This window comes from Acanthochromis polyacanthus, chromosome 3, assembly GCF_021347895.1.
Source record: "Acanthochromis polyacanthus isolate Apoly-LR-REF ecotype Palm Island chromosome 3, KAUST_Apoly_ChrSc, whole genome shotgun sequence".
NCBI lineage: Eukaryota > Metazoa > Chordata > Actinopteri > Pomacentridae > Acanthochromis > Acanthochromis polyacanthus.
Genome location: NC_067115.1, coordinates 17,560,223 through 17,586,829, shown reverse-complemented (window position 1 = coordinate 17,586,829; position 26,607 = coordinate 17,560,223). Strand labels below are relative to the sequence as shown.

General features: G+C 37.1%; 2 protein-coding genes and 1 long non-coding RNA gene across 6 annotated transcripts; all 3 read left to right on the top strand.

Moving 5' to 3' along the window:
• On the top strand, nucleotides 1-2,452 carry LOC127533338 (uncharacterized). Its single transcript, XR_007941053.1, has 4 exons — nucleotides 1-38; nucleotides 1,447-1,533; nucleotides 2,017-2,155; nucleotides 2,344-2,452. It is a non-coding gene; the product is annotated as an uncharacterized LOC127533338 (long non-coding RNA).
• A 2,523-nt stretch (nucleotides 2,453-4,975) lies between these two features.
• On the top strand, nucleotides 4,976-17,400 carry LOC110961585 (CMRF35-like molecule 1). 3 transcript variants are annotated; one of them, XR_007941110.1, is made up of 10 exons: nucleotides 4,977-5,630; nucleotides 11,176-11,272; nucleotides 11,366-11,394; nucleotides 13,471-13,803; nucleotides 13,971-14,081; nucleotides 14,581-14,673; nucleotides 14,778-14,821; nucleotides 15,438-15,459; nucleotides 16,257-16,346; nucleotides 16,602-16,691. XR_007941110.1 is itself a non-coding variant. In XM_051946129.1 (10 exons), exons 1-10 carry the CDS (start codon nucleotides 5,525-5,527, stop codon nucleotides 16,858-16,860), a joined length of 1,008 nt encoding a protein of 335 aa, XP_051802089.1. In that variant the 5' UTR covers nucleotides 4,992-5,524; the 3' UTR covers nucleotides 16,861-17,400. The 3 variants fall into 3 exon arrangements, 1 of the variants encoding a protein (XP_051802089.1); XM_051946129.1 differs by lacking the exon at nucleotides 15,438-15,459 and adding an exon at nucleotides 16,846-17,400 and having other exon boundaries at nucleotides 4,992-5,630; XR_007941109.1 differs by having other exon boundaries at nucleotides 4,976-5,630; nucleotides 15,438-16,346; nucleotides 16,602-16,636.
• Nucleotides 17,401-17,562: 162 nt separating this feature from the next.
• Nucleotides 17,563-26,034, top strand: LOC127533352 (uncharacterized). Of its 2 annotated transcripts, none has more exons than XM_051946130.1 (7): nucleotides 17,563-18,783; nucleotides 20,937-21,556; nucleotides 21,803-22,135; nucleotides 22,261-22,413; nucleotides 22,925-23,017; nucleotides 23,119-23,162; nucleotides 23,683-26,034. In XM_051946130.1, exons 2-7 carry the CDS (start codon nucleotides 21,529-21,531, stop codon nucleotides 24,022-24,024), a joined length of 993 nt encoding a protein of 330 aa, XP_051802090.1. In that variant the 5' UTR covers nucleotides 17,563-18,783; nucleotides 20,937-21,528; the 3' UTR covers nucleotides 24,025-26,034. The 2 variants fall into 2 exon arrangements, with proteins under 2 accessions (XP_051802090.1, XP_051802091.1); XM_051946131.1 differs by lacking the exon at nucleotides 17,563-18,783 and having other exon boundaries at nucleotides 18,803-21,026; nucleotides 21,175-21,556.
• Nucleotides 26,035-26,607: the final 573 nt, after the last annotated feature.

Sequence of the window (26,607 nt, the reverse complement as noted above, 5' to 3'; positions counted from 1 at the left end):
TGTTGAGTACGCCATTTTCTCAAAGTGGAAAGAGTGCGGTAAGTTTCTCCTCATTACTTACTAAAGTAATTATTTGGAATTTCAACTGAAACAGCTTGTCAGAATTACTTTATATCATTGTTCACTGAACATTTCAGTTATTTTCTGGCGGTTTTGTATCTGAAAATACCGAATTCTAAAAGAGCTAATGTGACTCAGTGAATGCTAGCTTAATTGTGCCATTGTCGGTAAACCTTTTTACTAACTAGATAGCGTCGGACTAGACACGACATAAGGTCAATACGGTTTATATAAGCCCAGAGAGTGATTGAGCTAACGTTAGCTTGATTAGTTAGCCACCTCGGGTTACATTGCGCTCGCGGGCCACGCAACAAGTACAAATGGTAAGTGAACCAGAGGATTTAGTATGCAAGTTTTACATATGTAGTTATTGTACAACCTAACAGATTTATGTTTGGCTTATTTATTGATTAAAAAACGATTTTCAATGTAGTGTAACTGTTAATGTTGAATTACTCTTTCAGCTGCAAACACTATTTTTCTTGTCCATTAAAGTGACTGTGAAGCAGACTGTAATAGCTCATTAAAACTAGGAGAACGGTGATTTCCTACTCATGTAGTTCTGTCTAATGTGTGTTGGGCAGTAAATTTTACTTGACATTAATGTCTCAGTAGCCTTAAAATGAACTGACTTAACTACAGTGACTGTTATTGACAAACCATTCAAGTTTATGATATTTGACAGCCTCAGGTCAGAATATGTAGACAAGTGGCCAGGGCTGATCATAGTAAAGTATGTTTTAATTCTATAAGGCGTATTGCTGTATAGAGAAATGTGATTTATTAAAATGATTTTGTGGTGTTTTTACCTTAGACAAGATGAGTTGTTAGCCTAGTTGATACCTTGTCAACTGCATGTGGCTTAAAGCCATTTTTTAATCAAAAGTTGCATGCATTCATCTAAAAAAGCCTTCTTAATGTAATTAGAACTGGCTTTATGTGCCTGTCAAGCCTATTTTATTGTTTTTGTTTATTGTAAGAATGAACATGTGAACTTTTCTGTCACGAATGGGGGGTGTGGAGAACCCAGGTGCAGACATCAACGACAAAACGCTAGGCATAATTAAAGAATTTATTAACTAAATCAAAAACCATTAACAACTGAAAACGAGACTAAGGTGGACAAAAACTAATAGAGGATCAGGAGGGGACTCAGACAGAGGGAGACAAAGACACACCAACAAAAATGCACACAGACAAGAAACCAACACAGAAGGAACAAACAGGCACACATCCTAAACAGAAAACAACAGTATCCACAAAGGGTCAAACCCAAAAGAGGGGAGGAAGGAAAAGAGGAACAAGAGGCAGCCAGAGGGCCGAATCCTGACATTTTCCTCTATTATGTTGTGCTGATTCTGCTTATGTGCAATATACTTTCTGCAGGAAACATGTTACTGAAGGTGAAACTTGGCGATGCCCAAAAGTTTGTTCGAATAACTGAGCCAAATCTGTCAGACTTTTTGAATGCAGGTAAGAATTTGATATTGTTAATGAGAGATTTGCGCAAGGAGCTTTAACTGTGCTCTTAACTGAATTTAGCTATATAAAATTGATTTACTGGTGATTAGGACTCTCGCGTCATATCAAATCTTCAACCAAAAGTTCAGATCGTAACTGTAATGACAGCTTTGAATTCAAAATGAACTGTCTATGAGCTCAACAGATAATGTGATGTAGTTTGCTGTTTGATCTAGCAGATGGCTCTGTAAATCTTTACTATGTGACCTATGACCTGCCCTGTTGACCTCCTAGTAAAGTAAGCTACTAAAATGATGTTGTTTGTTACAAAAATGGAGGACACTAGTTAGTATAGGCAGCTAGAGTGCACAGTTATGCCACCAAAATATCTGAGAAGCAGTTTAATATTCGGATACCGCCATCATAAACGGATATTCGGGTCCAGCCCTTAAAGATGTCTACTTTTTGGTTTCCGCTTTTGTTCCTGTTTCCTAGCATTTGCCAAATTTGGTGTCCCAGCTGTAATGGAAGGTGTTAGTCGTTGACAGTTCAGGGACTGAGTTGGATGATGATGTCTTTGAGGACATCATAAAAGATCCCTCCACTGGGGTGTTAACCATTACATATGAACAAGGTTTGTTCCAGTTAAATTTGTAATTTTTATTAAGCTATTTACTCAAATAGTGACACGAGGTGAATCATTATTTCTAATACAGCTAAGTTTAATCTCAAGTGAAGCTTATATTCTTCATTAGATACGGTATGGGTGTGAGGGAACTATGTGTAACATGTCTTCTTTCTCCTGTCGCCAATTGTGGTTAGAATTTGTCTCCATGGTAGCCTCAACTGAGTCCCAGGTTTCATCTGTTGCTTCATCGGACTCTGATACAATTATCCTTCCAGACAGCCCTTCCAGAAAGCGTCAGAGGCTGGATTCGGAAGCTAAGCAAGTAAGACTTCACACAGACACTAATGTAGCAATATAATAATACACTCAACCCACGAAATGATTCAAATTCTGATTTTTAAGAAAGCTAGATTAAAGTTAAAATGTAGATGATAAGTGTTATTTCCACTCTCAAACATTGAAAAATAAATGTCCCTCTTATGTTCTTTTATAAACAAAGTTCTTGTTTCCATGCAAAGGACAGGCATTACAGACTGGCTGAAACGTGGGGATATGGGAATGCAAAATTTTAGCTGTAATGTGTTTATCAAATCCCACGTTTGTAAAACATAAAACATCATAAAAGCCATAGAAATACCTGCACTTTATTTCCTTAGCTCTTACGTTAGTCTGGTTAGGGGATGACTGTGTATGTTACAGTGCCTTGTGAAAGTATTCGGCCCCCTTGAACTTTTCAACCTTTCGCCACATTTCAGGCTTCAAACATAAAGATATAAAATTTTAATTTTTTGTCAAGAATCAACAACAAGTGGGACACAATTGTGAAGTGGAACGAAATTTATTGGATATTTTAAACTTTTTTAACAAATAAAAACCTGAAAAGTGGGGCGTGCAATATTATTCGGCCCCCTTGCATTAATACTTTGTAGCGCCACCTTTTGCTGCAATTACAGCTGCAAGTCGCTTGGGGTATGTCTCTATCAGTTTTGCACATCCAGAGACTGAAATTCTTGCCCATTCTTCCTTGCAAAACAGCTCGAGCTCAGTGAGGTTGGATGGAGAGCGTTTGTGAACAGCAGTCTTCAGCTCTGCCCACAGATTCTCCATTGGATTCAGGTCTGGACTTTGACTTGGCCATTCTAACACCTGGATACGTTTATTTGTGAACCATTCCATTGTAGATTTGGCTTTATGTTTTGGATCATTGTCCTGTTGGAAGATAAATCTCCGTCCCAGTCTCAGGTCTTTTGCAGACTCCAACAGGTTTTCTTCCAGAATGGTCTTGTATTTGGCTCCATTCATCTTCCCATCAATTTTAACCATCTTCCCTGTCCCTGCTGAAGAAAAGCAGGCCCAAACCATGAGGCTGCCACCACCATGTTTGACAGTGGGGATGGTGTGTTCAGGGTGATGAGCTGTGTTGCTTTTACGCCAAACATATCGTTTTGCATTGTGGCCAAAAAGTTCGATTTTGGTTTCATCTGACCAGAGCACCTTCTTCCACATGTTTGGTGTGTCTCCCAGGTGGCTTGTGGCAAACTTCAAACGAGACTTTTTATGGATATCTTTGAGAAATGGCTTTCTTCTTGCCACTCTTCCATAAAGGCCAGATTTGTGCAGTGTACGACTGATTGTTGTCCTATGGACAGACTCTCCCACCTCAGCTGTAGATCTCTGCAGTTCATCCAGAGTGATCATGGGCCTCTTGGCTGCATCTCTGATCAGTCTTCTCCTTGTTCCAGGTGAAAGTTTAGAAGGACGGCCGGGTCTTGGTAGATTTGCAGTGGTCTGATACTCCTTCCATTTCAATATGATTGCTTGCACAGTGCTCCTTGAGATGTTTAAAGCTTGGGAAATCTTTTTGTATCCAAATCCGGCTTTAAACTTCTCCACAACAGTATCTCGGACCTGCCTGGTGTGTTCCTTGGTCTTCATGATGCTCTCTGCACTTTAAACAGAAGCCTGAGACTATCACAGAGCAGGTGCATTTATACGGAGACTTGATTACACACAGGTGGATTCTATTTATCATCATCAGTCATTTAGGACAACATTGGATCATTCAGAGATCCTCACTGGACTTCTGGAGTGAGTTTGCTGCACTGAAAGTAAAGGGCCCAAATAATATTGCACGCCCCACTTTTCAGGTTTTTATTTGTTAAAAAAGTATAAAATATCCAATAAATTTAATTCCACTTCACAATTGTGTCCCAATTGTTGTTGATTCTTGACAAAAAATTAAAATTTTATATCTTTATGTTTGAAGCCTGAAATGTGGCGAAAGGTTGAAAAGTTCAAGGGGGCCGAATACTTTCGCAAGGCACTGTATATATGTTATGCTTTAAGGTCAACACTCACAACATTGTTGTTGCTTTTCATTAATAATTAACTGAGAATACTCAAAGCTTTTGTTGCAGTGGGTGACAACAATGTCAACCAAGGCTCATTTCTCCATGAACACGGCGCACGCACTTGTTACATGGCGAGCTAACAGCTAACATTAGCTTCTAAGTTAATCAGGAAATTGTCTCAGCAGCTACTTCTGACAGCATTCAGATTATTTTTCCTGCTTGTTGTGCTGCTTTGGTGACAAACTACATATTAAGCACACCTCCCTCACCATTTACAAAGACTATCCGGACACAAATTTTTCTGCATCAATTTAGCTCCTCCCTTAATTGTATCAGTTTTTAATCGATTCAGGATACACCCTCACATCCCTGCACTACTGCTTTCTATTGGACAAGGATTAAAATGGTGCAAATGCAGGTCTTAAACTGCATTGTGTGAGGACTTTGTTGAAGTCATTTTGTCCAGCATTTAAGTTAACTTTGTATTGCAGTAGATATAATCCTGAAACTGTTTTCTATTTTTGTTTGGCATTTGTCTTTAAGCTGGTGGAATCCATTCTTACCAAGAAATCTGGTGGAGAATATATACTAAATGAATACAACCGAACTAAGTCCTTGGCAGATGAAAGCAGAAGGAAAATGGTGATATGAGTTTCCCAATTCGTTCTAGAGACTGTACTCAGTGAAGATGAGTGCAAGGAAGCGATCTCACTGATGAAACATTCAGCTGATGAGGACATGGTCAGGAAGAAGATGAAGCTGACATTTGTCCATCGACGTAACATGGTCCTTGCACTTACACACTTACACTTGATTACACCTACTGCTCTGGGTCGAAAGAGACCAGGAAAGGTGTCTGTGTCCCGGGCTGAGAAGCATCTTGTGGTCTTCAAGAAGTATTTTTTCTTAATTGATAAGGTATATTTTACATTAATTAGTCATGTAAACATTTCTATTAGAATATTAACCATATATTTTTTAATCTCTTCTCCATAGACTGGAACAAGCATTCAAGAGCATCTTAATGCCATTATTACGAGCACTCAACCCTGTCTCTTGGCTGTTGGAGCGAGGAAGAACGCTATCCACCAGTTCTTCGTCATTCTCGACAAGAATGCCATACCTTGCAGGTCATTCTCTTCTCTTGGTGCTTTTGATGAACTGTTTAAGACACATTTTGTGTTTGGGACATCATACAACACCATGCTCCACAACATGTACGTGTTCATCCACACCACTGTGTACAACATTGATGTCGGCAAAGTCAAAGAGAGTCCTCGTGTTGCAGAAGTGAGGGCGAGGTTGCTTCTGTAGTGTTTGACATTGGTCTTCCATCATGAAGTGTTTTGTTTGTCAGGCTGAGTTAACTAGTTCAAACATGCTTGTTCGACATTTACGACTAGTTCATGGTTACCTGCCTGGAAAAAATCTAAGCCTTAAAGCTGCTGTCCGGAGTTTGAATCGCAGCATCTCCCAAAACACTGTTGGTCCCACCCTCCCTCCGATTTTGCCCCTTTATTTGTGCACGCGCGCAGTACATGAGAGGAGTGCCCGGAGTGCTGCAGCATCTTGCCTGTTTTGCTGTTTTCTACATTTAGTACATTTAGTAAATAATAAAGGAATTACGTTAGAATGCTGCATTGAGTCTAACTTGTTCTAATACCAAAATAACATGAATCTGCTAGGACGAACGAGTAAAATTTCAATATGTGATTACACTCCTGTATCCCTCTCAATGACGTTGTTTATCAAACTGAGTGCATTTACGCGTGTATATGTGTTACATTGTTTATTTATTTCTATCTAGAGTTCAGAATTGCATGACTCCTCTGACGAAGAGTATGTCCCAGACGCCCCAACATCTTCTTCCAGAGGTCGGGCATCTAAACGAAGCCGTCAGGCGGGCTATGGAGGCCGTGGTCGGGGAGCGACGCGAGCACCCCGAGCCAAAAAACGTCCTGCAGTCTCTTGGCCTGACAAGCCGTGGGATTGATAACTTTTCTGGAAGTTGCTGATCCCTGATGCTCTCTCCTCCACAAGCAAAACAAATGTGCGCGCGGTTGCGTAGTGCGGAGCTCGCCCACCTCTGCATGGGCTTGCTTGCTGTGCGCGTAACCGTTGATTGACAGCATGACAAAGCTGAAGCTTGAACTTGATTGATCGGCAGCGACCGGCGCTTTTTGGAATAACATGGGGGTCTATGAGAGGAAGGCGGAGCTCATGAATAAATTTTTATATCGCGTTATACTAACTTTATATTATAGTATCGAACGAGACTAACACATTTCAGCTTTGTTAAAAAATGATACATAAATTGAAAACAAACGGAAACTCCGGACAGCAGCTTTAAATGCATTCAAACTGGATGTGGCCGTGTGTTTGGTACTTTTTCTGGTTTTAGGAAGCATTTGAACACCAGACACACTGAGTGTGCTGAACAACAGATTGACAACAATGTTGACTTAAACAGGGTAGACGAGGCAGCGACAATTAATGTAGATGAGACAGCCACAACATCTGAGTCAAGAAACTCTGATAGTTATCTGGATATGTGTGCCAATGCTGTTGCACAACTGAAGGCAGCTGGATTAAGTCAGTCTACTGCAAATAGTTTTGTCTCATCTATGGAGGAAGTGTTTTTTGAGATTCATAGTCGGGCAAAAGATGCAGCTATGCAGTGTTTATCTCCAGACTACCGCTGTGGCTTCATTGTCTGTACTGAGGTGGCATTTGATCTGCCTGTGTTTTGTAAGATAAAGACTATTGTTGTGAAAGATGATATTGTATTGCTACGTGGAAAACTGATGGAAACACTTTTGATGAGCATTACCATGCCTTTAAGATTAGGCTGCATCCAGACAAAGTTGTAAAGGTGTTGGACATAAATGAACTGACTTACTTCAAACCATTTGATGTTCAAATGGCATATGGAACATTGGGTTCACCATTATATGTTGTCCCATATTGCCATTTTATGCTGACGTAACGTCAGTGTTTTTATATTTTCTACCTGATGATATTTTGGCCTGACAGGAAAATAAAAGTTGTTGAATGTATGATATTGTTGTAATATGTTTTTTACTATCTATTTAGTAATGCCCGAGCCCCTAATTATAAACGCAACGGGAGAGTTATAGTGGCTCCAGGCATGTAATGCCTGAGCCCCTAATTAACTCGGAAAATGTATCTTTTTTTGTCCCAATTTAATCAGTAAGTTACATCATAACAAGAATCAAAAGAACAGTTACAATATTAATGTTGTAACTTTAAATTAGCGTATTACAATTTTTAGTATGTACAGTTAAAATACAATTTTTTAAACCAAAAATACAATCGTTAAATGTTATTAAAGTAAAAGTATTATTAAAGTTAAAGTGTTTTATTTATAGTTAATTTACAATAACCCTAATATAAAAAACAGTTAATATTTTTTTGATTTACAGTATAATGACAGTACTCTTACATAAAATGCAGTAAGGTACATTGTGTAGTTACTGTACTTAATTTTACAGTTACAACAATATTACTTTAAATAACAGTACATACAATTAACTGTTATATTTCAAAGTTACAAAAATATTACTACAATAAAAAATACAGTAAATTTTATTTACCGTGTTCAGTTTTACATCTACAACACTATTATTTTTTTTACAATAACTTACTTGTCAATTGCTGCCAGTTAATTACTGTGGATTTCACAGTTGGTTCATTACAGTGCACAGTCTAACACAAAACATCATCATCTCTCATAACGTAGTGTCGAACCAGGCAGCCCATTGTTAGCTACTCCTTACTTCTACATTTTTTCCACTTTCACCTTGTCTCATCTGTCTCCCTCTCCTCCTCCTCCTCCTCCTCTCAGTACCTGCCATCACAATGATAGGCCATAGCCCATGGGTGGTGGAGAAGGTCCGGCAGCTATTTTTGCACAGTTGACAGCATTTATCTGAAGGGCTTGTATTGTTTTGATCCACAATTTATCCGTGGCCTTCCTTCTACTTTTTCTTGAAGATGTTGACACAGTTGTTTTTTTTTTTGTGTTTTTTTTTTTTTTGCTGATTCACTGTTTAATGAAGGCACTGAGACAAAAGGTGAAAAAAATCTGATCAGACGATCATACAGTAATAAATCAAGAAGATGATTGTGTCTGGCAAAAAACCATGATGGCTCACTGGGATGGCCAGCTCAGCATTCAGTGAAATCAAATGACTGCAGGTTTCTCTAGTCACATATTCCATTCCTGGTCCTGAAATCTGATGTATGTATCTACACGCATACCTCAGTTGTTCCACCATCAGTTCGTACAATGCTCCTTTCAATTCCTGCTGAAACTCTTCAGTTCAGACCCCAGGAAGCAGTAAACTGAGGGTACATCTGACTTCATTGGCTTTGCTGCCTGTGTAGGTTGTCAACATCTTTTTAAAGATGAGATCAGCTACTTTCTTGTATGCCTTTTTCTGTTGGTTGTTTGGAGAAATGGTGAGCAAGATGATGCTGCAGTTCACTGATGGTACTTGAACCAAATGTCTCAGCAGTGTCTCTAAATGTTGTGCCCTTAAACTGGACTCATGGTAAAGAAGAGGGATAAAGAAACCATTGCAAAGCCCTCATCTTCACACAGCTATGTGGAAGACGAGTTCAATCTTCCCTAGTGGAGCTTTGAGGCTTTACCAACAGATAAGTGTATAATTAACCCAGCCAGACAAGGACCTGCATCACCTGTTGAAACGGTGATCAATACTAATACAGATCTGGTATAAAAACCAAATTGACTGTGCTGAAAATAGGATACTGTCATAACTGTGACAGAAATTAAATTAGCTTTCCTCCAAATTAAATCATTTTGCTTGAAAATGAATCATTATCATCTGTCACATACGATCCATCATTAAAACAATCAGATTTATTACTAACTACTTCTGGACTGGAGCAAGGTTGACCCCAATTTGCACATAGCCAGAGAAAACCAAGATAAATCTTCAGATCTGTGATTTGGGCAGATTACACACATACTGCATGTGGCTAAGTGTTATAAACGAGTGTTCAAAAATTTAAATTAAAAGTTTTTATTTGTTTTATCAGATGTAAAACTAAACAAGAACAAAAGTAGTTTTGTTTGAAAATGAGTTATTATTGTCTGTCACACATTATTCATCATAAATACACTCAGATTCATTACTAACTACTTCTGAGCTTCAGCAGGGTCGACCCCAATTTACGGAGAGCCAGAGATCTTTGATCTGGTCAAACACATTGTATGTGTGTAAGGGTATTTAAAAAAAGCATGAGAAAAGTGTTCATAGGTTTAAATAAACAGTTTTTGTTTGTTTTATTAAATATATGACCTATATTACATACATGTGCATATTTTTTTCTGCATGTCACCAAATACACATAGTGCTTTGCTAGCCAATGCAACCTCCAGGGCTGATAAATGACCGCAATGCAGAATTGCCAAAAACTGCAGTTCCTCAAACAGCCACTTGAGGCTGGCTGAAAAAGCAAGTAAATCAAACAAGAACTTCATGCTCAATTTCACAGCTTTGTGGAAGAAATAAACATGTTTACAGCATGCAACAAAAATGGTTTTGGGCTCTATAGCTAATTTCCCTTTTCATGATAGTTTTATCAGGATAAGTTCTTACATAACTCACCCATTTAAATTGTATTAAGGCTTAAATTTAAGCGTAACTAAGGGTTCTTTGAGGAACACATGGGTGCCTTTACATGACTTCAGCTCCACCTCTTTGAACACTGCCAAGATGGGAGCGACTGGAGCTGCCACGCTGAGCTTCAAAACCAGCATTCAGACAAGCTGTGGGTGACTTAACTGACGGTTTGTCAATGCTTGTATGCAGTCAGTTTGTATACACACTGGCAATTTGAGGCTTCAGTGACTTACTTCAAACTGATCTTAACGTTACAGATGGTAATTTGATACACTGCTTTCATTTCAACAAAATTAAACTCCTCTGTCAAAAAGCAGCAACTTAAATGTCCAGTTAGTTCATCTGTATGACAGTGTCATTTACTGTTCTAAACATGAGACTTTGTCTTCAGACGGCTCAGATGTCACTACTGATAGGCCGTACACCGCTTTTTATAGAACAGCACCTACTGCATCACCAACACAAGGAAATGGTATGACGCACACTCATTTGAACTTGATACATACTGAATGTTTGATTGTCAGTTAAAATAAATATGAAAATAAATAAATAAATAAAAAATAACTAAATAATATAGCAGCAGACTTCTACATCCTTGACACAAAGGGGTTCTTTAGAACACACATCTAAGAGATCATTATTGACAACAAAGGAAAAGTAAAATTCTACTACTTAAAAAACGTGGAAAAATCAACACAAATAGTCAATGAAAGTAAAAAGACAAGGCAGCATTAAAATGTTTTTCTGCTTTGAATGAAAAGCAAGTATTTCAGATTGATAATACATTTATGATAAAAAATAAAACATAATAAAAACAATAAAATTATGTAAATGCACCTAAATAAACATACTTGAATTAGAAACCTTTTTTTTCATTTCCTCTTTTTTTTTCTGTACTGTCAGGCCATTCTAAATATATAACTTATATGAAAATAAATCTGTATTACAGAGGACATGGATAAAAGGTGGAATTAACATGTTAACTGTTTTTCTCCTTGGGCAGGAAATGCACCACATTGGATTACTGGTTTAATTTTCATTCTAACCACAGTGATTGTCCTGCTGATCCATACCAGGAGGATGATGAAGAAAAAAACTGAGTAAGGCCCAGCAACTATCACATTGTGTATAATGTCGAAAGACTGGAGGCTGTGCATCACGTCACATGACAAATATCTTGTTTGTTTTGCAAGTGTCCACACCACACAAAGACATCGGAGGGGTGAGTTTTTCCATTTTGACTCTTACATTACCAGGTGCTGTTTCCTTGGTGTTTGTTATCTTTGTCTCTTCAGGGAGTGTTTTTACAATCTGGACTGAAAATCACTGTTCTACATCATCTATCTTCCTACAACCTCTTTTCTCTCAAAATGTGCCAGTCAAACCTGCATTGCTTTAAAGCCTGTTACTGTAACTGCTCCACCTCCGTCCTGCCTCCTGCTCTAACTGATTGGATCTTTGCTCCAGTGCTCCTCTCCAATCAGGCTGTTCCAGTCATCAGGACACCTACTTAAAAGTTCAGGAAAACTGTCATTCTGGCTGAGTGATTTAACAAGAGCAGCTCACTTCTGTATCTCTTCAGTTGACGTTTTTGGTATCTGGACAGATTGTCTCTGTGTCGAGAGACTTCGTTTATTATTAACCTGAGTATGAGACACCAGTTTGTCACTGGAGGATGAGATCAGGACTTTGTTCTAAGCACTTTTGTGAAATTGCAGTTTAAGTAAATGTTTAGACGCCCACTTGTAGTTTTTGTTCATTAAGGCAGCACAACATTTTAATTTTGAGTTCTTTTGTTTTTGATATAGATTAGTTAAGTTAGTGTAAAATGTCCAATCAGGGGTCTTTGTTTTTGTGCGTATCAATGTAATTTTTCTAAATGTGATCCACCGGCCTCTGTTTATGTTGTTATCCCAAAAATCCCTGCTGCTCATTAAAATGTAATGAACTTTAGTACAATCGTGACCATCTGGTTGTACTAAACTGTACTGAACTGGTGCCTTTAGTTCTCAAGCAAGCTGGGTTGTAACATTTCTATTCATCTTACAAATGATATCACTAGACATGTTGCATTGTCTTTCAATCAATTAATTTTTCATTTTGTGTAGATTCACTTTGGTGTGTTTTATTTGATAATAACCTAATAATGTAAATCAAACACAGAGTGTGGATCCTGACGGAGTGTACCAATAACTCCATCCATTGATGGAAGATAAGAGTCAAGTCTGCAGCACTCTCACACTCACGAAAAGAGTATGTCACTCCACACATCTCAAATGATCACTGCAACATCACCACCAAATCAGTTTGATGAATGCTGAGAGCTTAAAAATTAAGTAAAATTTGCAAAAAAAAAAAAAAGCTTATAATGAGTACAAAATGATATATGTTACAGTCAGATCTGCAGCTATTCAGCGCTATTTCTGTTCTATTAAAAAAAGTGGTTTCTATTTACTACCAGTGACATACAGGGACTGTCATGTTCCCACAGAGTGCAGTTTCTGATGAAGTCCGTGAAACACTCCTCAGAACTCTTGCACCATCCATGGCTGTAAGACACGTCACACAGATATGTTGTAACTTTTATTGTTGGAAACTGCCCCACGTAATTTAGTTAAATATTGCTCTAATTGGTAATGTTTATTGTCTGTAGCTGTTGTAAATTTTTAGACAACATTCTCCACATTTTCTCAGAATGCAGATCTGGAGTGGACATTAGTGGGTTCAAGTATTGGCCGTAAGCCAATCAGAAGAGGCTAAAAGAGGAGTGATGTGCTCAATGTTTAATTTTGGTTTAATCTTGACAGTTCTGTAAAGTTTGCAGTCAATCAATAGATTTTTGTGTTTTTCCATTTCATCATTTTCTTGGTTTAGTATACATTAAAACAATTTCACACGTGATGCGGTTGTGGCTGCAAAAGGTGAAGGGAGGAGCTTCAATTTTAAAGGAAGGGGAAATTCTAAAGACTGTAGATGAATCAAACTGATAGTTCCTGTGCACTTGTTCTCTCACTATGGTTAAAATGCATGTGAGTGCTTGTCTGCTTTGTGGTGAGTCGATTTTTACTTAATTCTCAGTGCAGTAGCTTGTGCATAAGTGCTGTAACTGTTGGATAATGTACTATTTGGTTAGTTTGGTTTGCTTAAAGAAGTGCTGTCATTTACTTCATGAAGAAAGTGATGTTTGCCAGCGCAAAGAATAGAATGTATCAGTTTTATTGAGAATTTATGCATTTGAATCTATATATTCATTGACACTGTGGCAACTTTAAAATGTTTACTTTGTTTCTATTTATAGCTCTGATTATTGTGGAGACGACGACTCTCAACATAAAGGGACGCATTGGGAAAAATGTAACAGTTCATTGTGAAAACTGGAATGTTTGGACATATGTGGAAGATAATGCTAAATACATTTGTAACAGTCCATGCAAGGAAGACAAAGACATCTTCATGAAAGCAGAATATGGACAAACTAAAAAGAAGAACAGAATAGAGTTGACCAATGCAGGATACAGTTTATATGTGACCTTCTTTAATCTTAAAATGTCTGACTCCCGAAAGTTTTACTGTGGAGTTGAGAGAAATGGTCCTGATGCATACATAGAGGTGAATCTTAAGGTTACAGACGGTAAGTTTATGCACTTTATTTTCATTTCAACAAAATAACATCCTTTTGTCAAAACTTAACATCCTGGTTAGTTAATCAAGCAACATACAGAATATTATTCCTGTTGTTTCCATCTCTGCTTCCAGGTCCTGTTACAGTCACTGTTTGGTCTACTGTGTCGTTTACAGATTTTAAAAGCTCCACTGTCCCTACAACCAACTTGGAAATGATGACCGGTTTATCTGACTCCTACACAGCCCTTGATACAACACCTATTGCATCAGCTTCACAAGGAAGTGGTAGGAAATTTACTTGTTAAACTTCAACACATTTTATTATTAGAAATAGTGATGCATCAATGATTTTATGCTACAGCAGTGCTGTTGTCAGTAAATACTGAAACATATTTTACTGATAATTGACACAAACCATTCTGACATGCAGTTACAGCCTGTTGTCAAACACAAGTTTATCCTAAATGGTCTCTGGGTTTTAATGATATCAAAACTCATCATGTATACTTTTATACTATGTATTGCATTTGTGCATACATGCTAGTATAATCATTCTGTGTTTCAGTCCAAGTTTGATCTTTGGATTTTCTTCTCTAGTTTGTACTTTCAGGGTTCAGATCATTCAGAGAAATTAAATATTCTCCTATTTGGTAGGGGAAAAAAACATAAAATTCTTTGGAGATTTATAGCAAATAGGCTGTGATAAGTAAATTGCTCTCAGTATAGTAAGGCGTGGGAAAGATTTCTTCTTCATACATCTTCTTCTTTCTTTTTATTTGGCCAGGAAGTGTTCTGTATCTGACTATTGGTGTCATTGTCATACTGACCACACTGATAGTCCTGTGGAGACTTGTGAGGACTGTGAGGAGAAAACTGAGTAAGAAACACACCACCACAGACAGTGCAGATATGCAGGAACATCAGTGAAGCTTCAGCCATCAGTAATATTCACAAATATTGTTCAACTTTATGTATTTGCAGACATTGTGTCAGGTGCTGGTTCTCCACAGGAAGATGCACAAGTGGTAAAGTTGTTTGACTTTCTTTTATTCTGAAACTTTGTGGATTTTTTTATTCATTGTTTTTTGTTACATGAACCCAATACAGTATATTTTCTGTCTCTAAATTAGTGATTCTAGCAGCACCATGTCTTGAAGCGAGATCCCACAGTTCTTTTACCTTAAACTGCGGTATAGTGGCTCAACTGTGACACTTGTGTGATGTTTCAAGACAACTTAATTGTGAAAAACCTTGAAATTAGTAATCTTTCTTTTGATCTCAACAACAGGTCTGCCCATCTTGATTAAATACATGACTGTCTTTTTAATGATCGAAATCACTAGACTGGCAAAAGTCAGATTTACACAAACCAGAAGTTATATGGCTGAAATATTGATGCTGTCATCAGTAATCAGTTATATGAACTGTATGTAATTAGGGTGACAAAGGAATTCAAAAGCTTTGTGTCGTGTTAATGATGTTTTCACACTGACAGATTCTGTTTAATTTTTTTAATTTAAGATTTAAAGTAAGGTTTGTTTGTGTTTTCAACAATCCTTGTCTTTTTGTTGTTTACAAATTTAAGTATGTTGAATATGATGAAATCAGATGTGAATATTAAATATGTCTCTTTAATTCCAGCTTCCAGAGGTCAGTTCAAAAGGTGCATCTGAAAATGAATGAGGGCTGAAAGAAACAGTTCTACACATAGAGCATCAAAGTTTGTTTTAGGTTATGTTAATGATAATAAGGGTTTTTATAGTTACCATCACCAGACTGTAAGTTCACCACAACTTGAGAAATGTAGGATGAAACAGACCAAGACAGGAAAGTCAAGGAACAAAGGTTACATTTAATTCTTGTCCAGGCAAGATTTTTCCTATGCTTCTTGGATACCTCTGCCTGATAATTGTGCTTCATTGTACAGTTAATTATTTGGATTTTAAAGTCCTTTGGCACATTGTTCATCTTTGGTCCCTAATCCTGTTTGTATACATGTCATTCTTTCTTCCAAGCACTTTTGTTCAGTTGTATTTTAAATACATGTTTAGATGCCCACTTGTAATGCTTGGTAAGGAAGCACAGGATTTCAGTCATTAGTTCTTTTGTTGTTAATATAGATGGCATAGATTAATTGTAAACTTCTGTTCAGTGGTCCTTCTTTTGTTTAGATTAATTTCTTTTGAGTATCATCCATGACCTGCATTGATTCATGCTGTTATCCATCGACATCTACTACTCATTAAAATGTATTCAACTTCAGTAAAACCATATTTATCTGGGCCAATTCCCTCCAGCAAGCTGCATCGTAATGCTTCCATTGGTTTTATAAATTTACTCTTTACACAGGCATGCATTGTCCTCCAATCAGTTCCTTTTTCATTGTTGATAGATTCACTTTTGTGTATGTAATTTGGTACTAATCTGATATTATAAATCAAACCTGTACTGTTCAAACAGAATGTGGATCCTGATGGAGTCTACCAATTACTCCATCCATCGATGGAAGATAGAAGTCAAGTCTACAGCACTCTCATGCTCACTAAAAGAGTATGTCACTCCACACACAACCTCAAATGATCACTGCAGCATCACCACCAAATCAGTTTGATGAATGTTGAGAAATTCTAGCTTAAAAATGAAGTAAGCTTGTTGTTAAATGGTGCTAAGTGGGAAAATAAGCACTGATGAGTAAATAGTAATCTGTGTTACAGTCAGATCTGCAGCTACTGACCTCAATGCTATTTCTGTTCTATAGTTTCTATTTGCAACTAGTAACAGACAGAGACGGTCATGTTTCCACAGAGTGCAGCTTCTGATGAAGTCTATGAAACACTCCCGCCATCCACCAGAGATCTAGACCACATCTACAGCACTCTGGAACCCACCATGACAGTAAGACACTTCACACTGATATACTGCAGCTTTGTTCAAAACTGTCCCACATTATGTGGTTTGATGTTGTTCTAAATGTTAACTGGATGTCTTTGTTGTGTTATTTTCTGTAGCTGATGTAAATGTATTCACAATATTCTCTGTATTTTCTCAGAATGCAGATCTGTAGTAGACACCATTGAGTTCAAGCAGCGGTTCAAATCACACGGGGCGACGCTGAAAGAAGAGGGATGCTTTTGGTTTTGGTTTAATCCTGCCAGTTGTGTACAGTTTGCAGTTAATCAACTGATTTTTAGGTTCAGACACGTAAAATAAGTGTGAATATGTTTACCTATTTCAGAGTTTTCTTGGCTTTGTATACGTAAGCAAAGGTTTACACATTATACTGTTGTGGTTTTGTGTATAAGTGTATGTGTGCATGCAAAAGGCAAAGGGAGAAGTTTCAGTTTGAAAGTTCTAAAGACTGTGACTGAACTGACCTGAAAACTCCTAGACCCTTTTTCTCTCGCAATGTACTTGTGTGCTTGTCTGCTTTGTGGTAAGATGATTTTTACTTCATTCTCAGTCCAGAAGCCTGTGTATTAATGCTGTAACTGTAAGATAATGTGCTATTTTGTTATTTCGAGTTGCTAAATGAGAAGCGATATTTATTCTTTTCAGAAAGTGATGTTTGCCAGTGCAAATAATAAAATGTGTCAGTGTTAATGGACATTTTTGCACAAGAATCCATGTATACATTGACACTGTGACAACCTTTATTTTGTTTCTTTGTCTACCTCTGATTATTGCAGAGAGGATGACTCTCAACATAAAGGGACACTTTTGGAAAAATGTAACAGTTAATTGTGAAAACTGGAATGCTTTGACAAATGTAACATATAAAGTTAAATACATTTGTGACAGCCTATCCAAGAATAGCAAACACATCATCATTACAGCAGAATATGGACAAACTGAAAATAAGAACAGAATAGAGTTAAAGGCATTAGAGGAGATTTAATTTCCTACGACTTTGAACGTAGCATGCGCATGCGCACATACAACCTCTCCCTCACCCCCCTCTAACCTCCCCCCTCTTAACATTTACAAAGAAACGCCCCCCTCCAGAAACTTGCGTAGCACTCGTGAAGTTGTCTTTTACGGCTGGGTCCCCCTGGATCTTTATCTGCCATTATGTAAAAAAAGATGAGCAAAACAAGTCGCCAGCTAACTACGAAGCTATACCAAAGCAACACATACAGAAAACACGTAAGTCCAAGGCGTGCGTAATCTACGTAACTTGGCCTGAGCCGGAAGATTTTTGATTGACAGGAAAGGGAGCAAACCAAACGCCTCGGTCCGAGCGCGTTGATTGGCTGATGTTTTTCAGGTCCTGCCATGTCCACAGTTATTTTTTTTTAATTTTTAATTTTTTTAGAAACCATACATACAAGTCCACTAAAGGTCAGTATATTAATTTTATGTGAATCAGACAAATTAAACAAACAAAAAAAACAAACATCCTCCATAATGCCTTTAACCAATGGAGGAGACCCTAACCCTAACCCTGAAACATATTTTGCTGATGATAAATAGATTTCATTCTAAGATGTAGTTCAAGCTTATTAGTAAACGTTAATGTTGTATATTGCATTTGAGCTTACATGTTATCATCATTCAGTCCAAATTTGATCTCCCCTTTTTCTTCCTTTTTTTGTAGTTCTTGGTTTCATATCATTCTAAGAAATTTAAGAGTCACATATCTGGTGACAAACAAGTTTCAAATTCTTTGAAGATTCATTTATAGTAAAGAAAATGTGATAAGTAAACTGTACGGAAAGGTTTGGTAGAGATATTTTCTTCATTTATCTTCCTCTTTTTGCTTCTTTTGCAAAGAAGTGTTCTGTATGTGACTATAGGTGTCATTGTCGTAATCACATGTCATGTGGAGGCTTTTGAGGCAACAACTGATTAAGATACACACGACCACAGACAGTGCAGATATGTAACAGTAACCATGAAGCTTCCATCAGTAACATTCACAAATATTGTTCATCTGCATGTGTTTGCAGATGTGTCAAGTGCTGGTTCTCCACAGGAAGATGCACAAGTGGTAAGTTTGTTTGACTTTCTTTTATTCCTACATGTGTTCTGATTTACTTTAAGTATTCCAGCAGCACCATGTCTTGAAGTGAGATGTCACGGCTCTCGTACCTTCAACTCCAGTATTGTGGTAGTCTCTGTGCAAATTATTCCTATCTCTGAGACACTGAATCAGCTGCTGAGTATTCTAAATATGTCTCTTGTACTCCACCTTCCAGCTTTGAGTTCAGTTTAAAAGGTGCATGGGCAGAAAGTGATGCAGTTCACTGTGTTACTCAACTTCCCAAAGGCAAAACTGGACATCCTGCGGAATCTAACCTCAGTCGAAAAACATTTAAAGTGACTCTCGATATTCCCTTGCTCAGCTAACACGGGTAATCTGAAGATGGCAACATACATGTTCTACACATAGAGCATCAACATTTGCTTTAAATTCTGTTAATAATAATAAGGGTTTTATAGTTACCTTCACCAGATTCTAAGTTCACTGCAACTTGAGAACTGTAGCATGAAACAGATCAAGACAGGAAAGTCATTGAACAAAGGTCCCATTTAATTCTTATCCAGGCAAAATATAACTGTTGTGTAATTCACTCCTTGCTGATTGTTGCTATCTGCTTTGTGATTTAGACTGGAGCTGTGCCTTGAAACTTTGTTACTCCACCAAGGAACACAGCAGTTATGGAACAATCGGCATACGTTTCTGTCTGTTATTCCGTCCATGTGCAACGTTCCTAAAAAAGGGTCTTACAGATTTGGATGAGATTTTCAGGGAATGTCAGAAATGATACAAGGACCACCTCTTTAGATTTTGCCAGTGATGGAGCTTATAGTCTGGATCCACGGATTTGTTAATGATTTCTGTATCATTGCAAAATAGCAGCACGGCATCAACAAGTGAACACTACGTCAGCTGTCTGCTGACGATCACAAGATTGTGATCCTACTACAAATCAACCACTGCAGACCAATCGGGACTTATCCAGCGGAAATGATACAAGGAACAACTGATTAAATTGTAGGAGTGTTTCCAAGTCCATCAGTCCGCTGCCCGCTACATATTTAGGTCATGCAATTGGGCATCCGTACATAATGTGCACATGCATAACACACTCCTGTGCTCCACGCAAGGCCATTTTGTTTGTGGGTACATCTACATTAAATGGTTACGTTCTATAGTGTTGTGATATCTGATCATCAGTAACTAGCAAACAAATGCTGCATTTCTAAAAAAAAAAAAATGCTGCATTTCTGACAATGCTATATGGGGGAATGAACAGTCTTGGCACAGTGAGACACCAATTTTTCACAGGAGGATGAACTCAGTTCAGGATATTGTTACAAGCAATTTCATGAAATTACAGTTTAAATGAATGTTTAAATGCCCACTTGTGATTCTGTTTGGTAAGGCAGCACAGGATTTTAGGGTTTAGTTCACTTGTTGTCAATGTAATTAGATAAGTTCATTTAAAACTTCTATTCAGAGGTTCTCCTTTTTGTATATATGAATTTTTATTTTTCTAAATACCATCAACCGGCCTCTGCTCCTTCTTTTGTGGCCTGCACTAATTTATGTTGTTATCCCAAAAATCCTATTACTCATTAAACTGTAGAGTAACAGTAACCATCCGGTTGTTCCTTTGTTACCTCCTGTTTCCTGAGAAAACTGGGCTGTAACAGTTCCATTCATCCTGCAAATTATTTCTTTTTTTAAACATCGCACAAATGCATTGTCTTCCTTTTTTCATTATTTTTAATAATTTTATTAATTATTTTGATTTGTTTAATTTGATGCTAACCTAATAATATAAATCAAACACAGAATGTGGATCCTGATGGAGTCTACCAATAACTCCATCCATCGATGGAAGATAAGAGTCAAGTCTGCAGCACTCTCACACTCACTAAAAGAGTATGTCACTCCACACACAACTTTAAATGTTCACTCCAGCATCACCACCAAATCAGTTTAATGAATGTTGAGAAATATAAAAAAAGAAGTAAATGTAGCGGGAAATAGCCCCTTATAATGAGTAAAAAATTATAAATGCTACAGTCAGATCTGCAGCTACGTACCTCAGTGCTATTTCTGTTCTGTTTATTTAAAAAAAAATGGTTTCTATTTGCTACTAGTAACATACAGAAACTGTCATGTTCCCACAGAGTGCAGTTTCTGATGAAGTCTATGAAACACTCCACCCAGTCACCAGAGATCTAGACCAAGACTACAGCACTCTTGAACCCCTCATGGCAGTAAGACTCTTCACACAGATATGTTGTGACTTTTATTGTTGGAAACTTTCCAACATTATTTGGTTCACCATTTTTCTAAATGTCCATTGAAAGCTTAAAGACTGTAGCTCTTTCGTATTTGTACACAGTATTCTCTACATTTTCTCAGAATGCAGATCTGGAGTAGACATCAGTGGGTTCAAGCAGTGGTTCAAATGACACTGGAAGCCAATGAGAAGAAGCTGAAAGAGGAGTGATGTGATTAATATTTAATTTTGGTTTAATCCCGGCAGTTCTGTACAGACATTTGGCTTTGGACAAGTAAAAGAAATATATTTTCTTTTTTCAGAATATTTTCAGTTTGGTGGCATCAGCACAGTTTTATGATGCTGTTGTGGTTTTGTGTATAAGTGTATGTGTGCATGCAAAAGGCAAAGGGAGGAGCTTGAATCTGAAAGGAAGAGGAAGTTATAAAAACTGTGGTTGAACTGACCTGATCACTCCTGTGCACTTGCCTCTCGCTATGTATGTGAGCGCTTGTCTGCTTTGTGGTGAGTTGATTTTTATTCATTCTCAGTGCAACAACTTATGTATAAGTGCTGTAACTGTTAGATAATGTACTATTTGGTTACTTTGGTTTGCTTAAAGAAGTGCTGTCATTTACTTCATGAAGAACGTCATGTTTTACTAGTGCAAAGAATAAAATGTATCAGTTTTAATGAGGATTTATGCATTTGAATCTATATATTCATTGACACTGTGACAACTTTAAATGTTTACTTTGTTTCTATTTATAGCTCTGATTATTGTGGAGACGACGACTCTCAACATAACGGGACGCTTTGGGAAAAATGTAACAGTTAATTGTGAAAACTGGAATGTTTGGACATATGTGAAAGATAATGCTAAATACATTTGTAACAGTCCATGCAAGGAACACAAACACATCATTATTGAAGCAGAATATGGACAAACTAAAAAGAAGAACAGAATAGAGTTGACCAATGCAGGATACAGTTTATATGTGACCTTCTTTAATCTTGAAATGTCTGACTCCGGAAAGTTTTACTGTGGAGTTAAGAGATTTGGTCCTGATGCATTGATAGAGGTGGATCTGAAAGTTATAGACGGTAAGTTTATTCACTTTATTTTCATTTCAACAAAATAACATCCTTTTGTCAAAACTTAACATCCTGGTTAGTTAATCAAGCAACATACAGAATATTATTCCTGTTGTTTCCATCTCTGCTTCCAGGTCCTGTTACAGTCACTGTTAGGTCTACTGTGCCGTTTGCAGATTTTAAAAGCTCCACTGTACCTACAACCAACTTGGAAATGATGACTGGTTTATCTGACTCATACACAGACCTTGATACAACACCTATTGCATCAGCTTCACAAGGAAGTGGTAGGAAGTGTACTTGTTAAACTTCAACACGTTTTATTGTTGTTTGAAATAGTGATGCAAAGTAATAATGATTTTATGCTACAGCAGTGATGTTGTCAGTAAATACTGAAACATATTTTACTGATAATTAATATAAACCATTGTGACATGAAGTTACAGCCTGTTGTCAAACACAAGTTTATCCTAAATGGTCTCTGGGTTTTAATGATATCAAAACTCATCATGTATACTTTTATACTATGTATTGCATTTGTGCATACATGTTAGTATAATCCTTCTGTGTTTCAGTCCAAGTTTGATCTTTGGATTTTCTTCTCTAGTTTGTACTTTCAGGGTTCAGATCATTCAGAGAAATGTAATATTCACCTATTTGGTAGGGGAAAAAAACGTATTAAATTCTTTGAAGATTTATAATAAAGAGGATGTGATACGTAAACTGATCTCAGTATAGTAGGGGGTGAGAAAGATGTTTTCTTCATACATCTTCTTCCTCTTTCTTTTCTTTGCCCAGGAAGTGTTCTATATCTGACTCTAAGTGTCATTGTCATACTAACCACACTGATAGTCCTGTGGAGGGTTATGAGGACTGCGAGGAGACGACTGAGTAAGATACACACCACTACAGACACTGCAGATATGGAGGGACATCAATGAACCTTCCATCAGTAACATTCAAAAATATTGTTCAACTTTATGTGTTTGCAGAAGTTGTGTCAAGTGCTGGTTCTCCACAGGCAGATGCACAAATGGTAAATTTGTTTGACTTTCATAAATTTTGAAACCTTGTGGAGGTTTTTAATTTTGAATGAGCCAAGTACAATATGTTTTCTGTATGCACATTCATAATTTAATTATTCCAGCAGCAAAGTTTCTTGAAATGAGATGTTATAGTTCTTGTACCTTAAAGTCCAGTATAGTGGCTCAACTTTGACACTTGTCTGTCTTGTCTGGTGTTTCAAGACAACTTAATGGTGAAAAATCTAGAAATGAGTAACTCTCTGCCCATCTTAATAATGTACGAGTCTCTTTCTAATAATCAGAAGTGGCGCTAAATTGGCTACAGTTACATTCACACAAACTACAAGTTGGATGGCTAAAACTGTATAATCCTCAGATGATATAAGCTATGTAATTAGGGTGACTGTGATGTTGGTATTAAAACGTTTTGTTGTGTAAATTTTTTAAGACATTTACAGTTAAATGTTTTGTGTGTCCTTCACTGGAATATATATTTAGTACTTCTTCTTTTTGTCACTGTTTAATTTTTAGGATGCTGAATATGACCAAATCAGACATGACGACCCACAAACAGAGGCTGAACCTGTAGCTTCAACTGCCTCCTTCTCCACAGCCACAGCTGACGTCGACCCAGACAGTCTCTATGCAAATTACTCCTATCTCCAAGACACTGAATCAGACGCTGAGTATTCTAAAGCTTCCAGGTTTGAGGTCAGTTTAAAAGGAGCATGTGCAGAAAGTGATCTGGTGTACTCTGTTGCTCAGCTACCCGAAAGAAAAATTAAACAGGCTGGGGAATGTGAACCAACTCACTCTGAAAGCACTGAAAATGACTGCCTGTATTCCCTTGCTCAGCTATCACAGGCAAGCTGAAGGTGGCTACTGTGACCATATTTGATTTTTTTTCTTATGGAAATGTACAGATGTAATGTATGAATGTAGAAAAGTCATTCATTAAAGCTTCAAAATATAGGACTTGAAAATGTACAGTTAAGTCCAGTGCAAAGACTGAACAAGTATGAGACCTTTTCTACATATAGTGCATCAAAGGTTACTTTAGCTTCTATCAGTGACAATATCTCCATACTGTTAATAAACCTTAACTTGAGAAATACAAGATGGAGCAAGTCAAGAAAGGGAAGGCAGGAAGCAAAGGTCACATTTAATTCATATTTGGCACAACATAACTGTTACAGCACCCACTCCTGTCTGATTATCATTGTCTTTTTTTAAGATTCTGTTTCTTTAGAAAGCTGACAAGATGTTAACTTAAACCAAGCAAACAAGACTGTTGCCTGAATTACCAACTTAAGATAAAACAGAAAGTAAAAAAGAAACAACCAAACAAATGAGAAAAGAAACGAGAAAATCCAAGTAATGCCTTATGAAATGTTCTTAATACTATGAAGTGTTTTAGCTTTGTTGGTTCTCTTGTTTTGTGAATTCCTCTCCTTATTCGTAATTTTGTTGTGAAAAACTATGTTGTCCCCTCTTGAATTTTTCTACTGTTGTGGGTGTCTCATACTATACTGGTTCAGATCTAAGAATTCAATTGAACAAAATCTTTCATGAACACAAAGACAACATGAGTAAGCACAAAATATATATTAATAAATGCATTGAAACAAAAGGGTTAGCCAATGCTAATAATATTATTACTAAGTTTAAAAAAAAAAAAAAGCTGGTTGTAGCTGGACTAGACACACAGGCCTAAATACTAAAATTCCTCATCAATCTAATAATTATTTAAATAGAAGCACTGAGTTAAAAAAAACAAAAAAAAAAAACAAAACACATAGAATAGAAAGACTCTCAGACTCTGCAGGTCCACTGTTAAAGACAGGTTAGATGAGAATATTGATACTATTCATGTATGTGTCCATTTAGCATGAAGCTACTGTAAAGTACAGCATAGGTTAGCATAAAGTCTGGCACTTCTTAAGCTCACTGGTTAACCAATGCATGAGCAGATATGTACAAACAGCAAGTGGTGTTTTTGCGGGTGTGACTTCACAGCCAGATGAACTTCTTGTTATCATCACCTTGAGGCTATCTGCTAATTCTAAAACTGTAAACAGTGCATGCTACTGTCATGTGCGGTGAACTTAGTGTGAAACTGTGCGTTGACTTTTTAGGTGTGGCACAGCAGACTTTCATTTGTACTCAAGACAAAAAAAGAATTGCAGGAAACTGTCCTCGGCCCCCATACCTAGAGGTAGACTGTCTTCTATTGCATGTCAGTTTAAGTTGCAGTTGTCAGACTCACCACCAGTCATCATTATTTCATAGAAATGTTATTTTGAACTCGTTCATACCCCCATACATCTAGCTGGGAAGACTTTCCCTCAAATTTGCAAGTACTAATAAACACTGCCAATTTTTTTTTTAAAATGCTTTTGTACTTACGATTTTGGCATTAGTTTTTGGCATGTACATTTACATGTAGGCTTCATTATTTGTTGTTACCTGGTGGCGATACTTTTATTAAAAGGATAGACCTTTGTGGTAGCTGCTATGGAGCTTTGGAACAGCCTTTGTCTCACAATTTAAAAAAAAAATCCTCCCCAACTTACATTTTTAGGAAAATCTTAATATATTCATGTTTTCAATATTTATTAGTAGTTCTCACTGTTTTTTAAGTATTTTATATCTATTTTATCTTTTCAAAAGTGATCCTGCACATCGCTATCCTGTTTTGCTGTGTTTCAGTATTTTTTTTACTGTTTTATTTAATGTTACTGATTGATTTTAAGTTTTAATCCATTATTTTGCACATAGTTTTGTTGCCACCAAGATGATAAGATGTACAACTCTGTTTGTTTCAAATGTGCTATATAAATAAAGTTGATGTGATTTGATTTAATCCCATACCACAATATACAACCACCTGTCATCATGTGATCTAATAACAACTTTGGTGATATATTAACTGAGCAAACTCTATTTGCTGCACAATCCCAGGTAATGTGTGCGATCTGACCATTCTCCAGGTTCTTCTGTCAGGCTTATTGGAACTATCACAGCCGTAAAACATTAGGCATCTGAACAAACAACCGACCCCGACAAAAGACTTGGAGACAAGGCCTCTTGAACATTAGCTTAATGAGGTTGAATTATGCTATGATTGATAACTTAAAAGTGAAACTGGGTGACTGAAAATAATTAGACAGCAGAAGTTTGGCACTTTGCAATTAAATTCTTATCATTAATAGCAATCAGGATTCATTATATCCCTGCAAAGTGAAAGCAACCTAATTTATTTGCTATTTCATTTAGAGAAAAAAAGGCAATTCATGCAGCTATTTACAACATTAGTCATAGAAAATATACAGATAGCTTGATGACTAGAGGAACAAAAGACTGGGAGAGGCATTACAACAAGTCATAAATGAATAAGTAATGAAGCAAATTAAGGAGCTGATGTACGATGAGGCAAAACACATCCAGGTGTTCGAT

Excerpts from the sequence above, each read along its gene's own strand:
- LOC127533352 (XM_051946130.1), top strand. The coding sequence starts at position 21,529 with ATGTATGTGAGCGCTTGTCTGCTTTGTG. Across the intron at positions 22,136-22,260 it reads GGATCTGAAAGTTATAGACG|GTCCTGTTACAGTCACTGTT; the intron begins GTAAGTTTATTC and ends CTCTGCTTCCAG. Across the intron at positions 22,414-22,924 it reads ATCAGCTTCACAAGGAAGTG|GAAGTGTTCTATATCTGACT; the intron begins GTAGGAAGTGTA and ends TTCTTTGCCCAG.
- LOC110961585 (XM_051946129.1), top strand. The coding sequence starts at position 5,525 with ATGCCATTATTACGAGCACTCAACCCTGTCTCTTGGCTGTTGGAGCGA. Across the intron at positions 14,082-14,580 it reads ATCAGCTTCACAAGGAAGTG|GAAGTGTTCTGTATCTGACT; the intron begins GTAGGAAATTTA and ends TTATTTGGCCAG. Across the intron at positions 14,674-14,777 it reads GACTGTGAGGAGAAAACTGA|ACATTGTGTCAGGTGCTGGT; the intron begins GTAAGAAACACA and ends ATGTATTTGCAG.